The sequence below is a fragment of the Penaeus japonicus genome, unplaced genomic scaffold (assembly GCF_977035675.1).
Source record: "Penaeus japonicus unplaced genomic scaffold, GWHDUDI00000001_assembly GWHDUDI00000022, whole genome shotgun sequence".
Taxonomy (NCBI): Eukaryota; Metazoa; Arthropoda; class Malacostraca; order Decapoda; family Penaeidae; genus Penaeus; species Penaeus japonicus.
This window is the reverse complement of record NW_028234424.1, coordinates 28,130,524-28,133,023: the sequence shown is the minus strand read 5'-3', so window position 1 is coordinate 28,133,023 and position 2,500 is coordinate 28,130,524. Positions and strand designations below refer to the sequence as shown.

Sequence of the window (2,500 nt, the reverse complement as noted above, 5' to 3'; positions counted from 1 at the left end):
TCTGGTAGTAGATCACAGTCCAGCTCTCCAGGAAGATCAAAATCTTATTCTAGGTCACCAACAAGGTCAGTTAGGCATATTCCATGTATTTCTCCTATTCATCCCAAACACAGCACCGCTCCTGCGCCGCGCCAATGGTGTACTCCACCCCTTTAAACCGATGCCCAGGATCGCTAACCCTCTAACATAATATTAAAGATGTGGTACTCTTCCATTGATGAAAACCAATGCCTAACTAATTTGGCCGAAAGTAGCAAACAGATCCCCTGCAGAAGTAGCAAGTCGTCCTGCTCACACACCTTCACAGCATTCCACAGGTACAACACCTCGACAGAGTGCCAAAGAAGTGGTTGATTCCAGTGATGAAGAGAGAACCCCAGTTGTCAAGGACCCCACTCGAGCAAGTGGCAAGAGAGAAACATTATCACGCAAGGTAACTCAAAGAGAAAAAAAGAAACGGCGCTCTCAGGTTGAGAATAGCCCTAACCCAGTAACTCTGCAGTTGACCTCACCTATGGACTCCAAACCTTTGAAAGAAGAAATAAAATCTGAGGATGTGAAACCTGTCAAGGAAGAATTAGGCTCTAGGTTGTCTCCTGAGTATCTACGGGAACTTGTAGAATTGCAACATAAGATCATGACTTCTTCAGATAGACAGAAACTTCAAAAAGTGGTTGACATTATAGCAGAACATAGCAGTTTTCAGTTAACTCAGGCACATTTCAACTTTGATTTGTGTGCTCTTGATGCTCAAGTTGTGAGGCAGCTCCAGGGATGTTTTTCATAGTAGTAAGCCAACAACCTCACATGCAAATGGCGACTTGAATCCATGGGTTCTGTCAAATTAGTTCAAAGAACTTCCTTTCATCTGGGGACTGTTCTGGTTCTCGGCATTTTAATTCTAGTATCAGCCTCAAATCTTGTAAATTTTATAGGACTTGCAGCCTAAAATTAGGAGCAGGAGTAATTGTGGCTTTGATTTTTTCATAAATGATATCTCTCAAGTTTGAAATTTCATGCAGCTGTGATTATTAATGAGAGTAATGATACAAAATGCATTATTGTGATGCAACTTATAATGGATAAAGATGTGCATGTAGCTGGACAATATATTTGTGATCTCAGTCTTCAAGTTGCTACATCTGATCTACACCTTTTTGTAAGTTAAGCCATTAAACATATTTATCTGTTATGATTGGTGTGAATCATCATAATTAGTCATGACAGTATGATCTGCCATACTAGTTTTATAAAATATTTTTAATTAATATTTAAAAAATAATAAATTAAATTTAAAAAATTAAATTAAAATTAAAAAAAAAATATTAATCTTATTATAATAAAAATAATATTCATTAATTTTATAATATATAAAAATTTTTTTAAACGCACAATTAAAATAAATGAATAAATATTAAATTTTATTAATAAAAATACTAAATTAACTTTAATAATATTAAACAATTTTATAATTACTTAAAACAAAATATATTCAAATAACAAATACTATAAAAATATTAATAAAAAAATTAAAAAAATTATTAATAATAAAAAATATATAAAAAAATAAATAATATTATACACCCCATAAAACTAGTGTGATTGTGCTGTTAAGGCAGCATGTTATTTACCTGATGTACAGATATTTATGTCATCTGCATTGTTACCTACTTGTTTTACCTCTAATAGCTGTGCACATCAAATGGGTTACTTTCCAAGTGACTTGGCAAGCATTTTTCTCTCTATGCATATGTGCAATCAATTTAACCAACATCAGAACCAGTCTTTTATGCAAGAAATATCTCAGAATCTCTCTCCTTTAATTCACCCAACCTGGGCTTCCTTTGTTAACTTAGTCCTCATTACCCAGTTTTTGTACATTTGTAACATAATTAAGATATGTCACTTTATTTTCATTTTGTTATATTCATGTTATGTGAACCATGGGTATGATGTATTGGTGCACATATCTAGTTTGTGAATGCAATGGCTGTACATCCATGTCTGTATCTGTATGTAAATATGTGTATGTGTTTATGTATGCAGTGCCAAGCGTGTTTGTGAGTATATCTAGTACTTGAGTATGTAAGCCAAGGTGTGTATTCATTTGGCAAGACTTACATACTGTGACCAATGCCATGTGCATTAATGACATTTAAACACTAACTGAAACAACGTTGTTCACTCATCTGCCCATGGCTCTTATACTTTCACTGAGGCTGTGTATACATAAGCTAAGGTTATTTGTAAATCATCAAAAGCTGTTTGTAAAAAGTAGGCTGTGTGAGCATTAGCCAAGGCTGAAAATGCACTTGCAAAGTGATTCATAATTAAAAGGTTGTCTGAGGTTATCTACACAATAGCCAAGGCTGTGTGAAGATGTGGTTGAGCTGAGTTTATGAATACTTTTGCTAGTGGTGTGTGAACAATAGTCTTGGCCTTGTGTATTGTTGCCTCTGCCCTTCTCAAAAAATAAAAGGTATTTTCTCAGTGTATGGAT

The 2,500-nt window shown here is 34.3% G+C and overlaps 1 protein-coding gene across 1 annotated transcript in view; it reads left to right on the top strand.

The window, feature by feature from the left end:
* The window catches only part of LOC122262610 (uncharacterized), a 12,543-nt gene extending 11,299 nt beyond the window's left edge, over window positions 1-1,244 (top strand). Inside the window, 2 exon segments of the mRNA XM_086549736.1 lie at window positions 1-227; window positions 229-1,244. The exon segment at window positions 1-227 is cut by the window's left edge and continues 1,536 nt beyond it. Coding sequence (XP_086405862.1) covers window positions 1-227; window positions 229-787 — 786 coding nt within the window. The 3' untranslated portion in view covers window positions 788-1,244.
* Window positions 1,245-2,500: the final 1,256 nt, after the last annotated feature.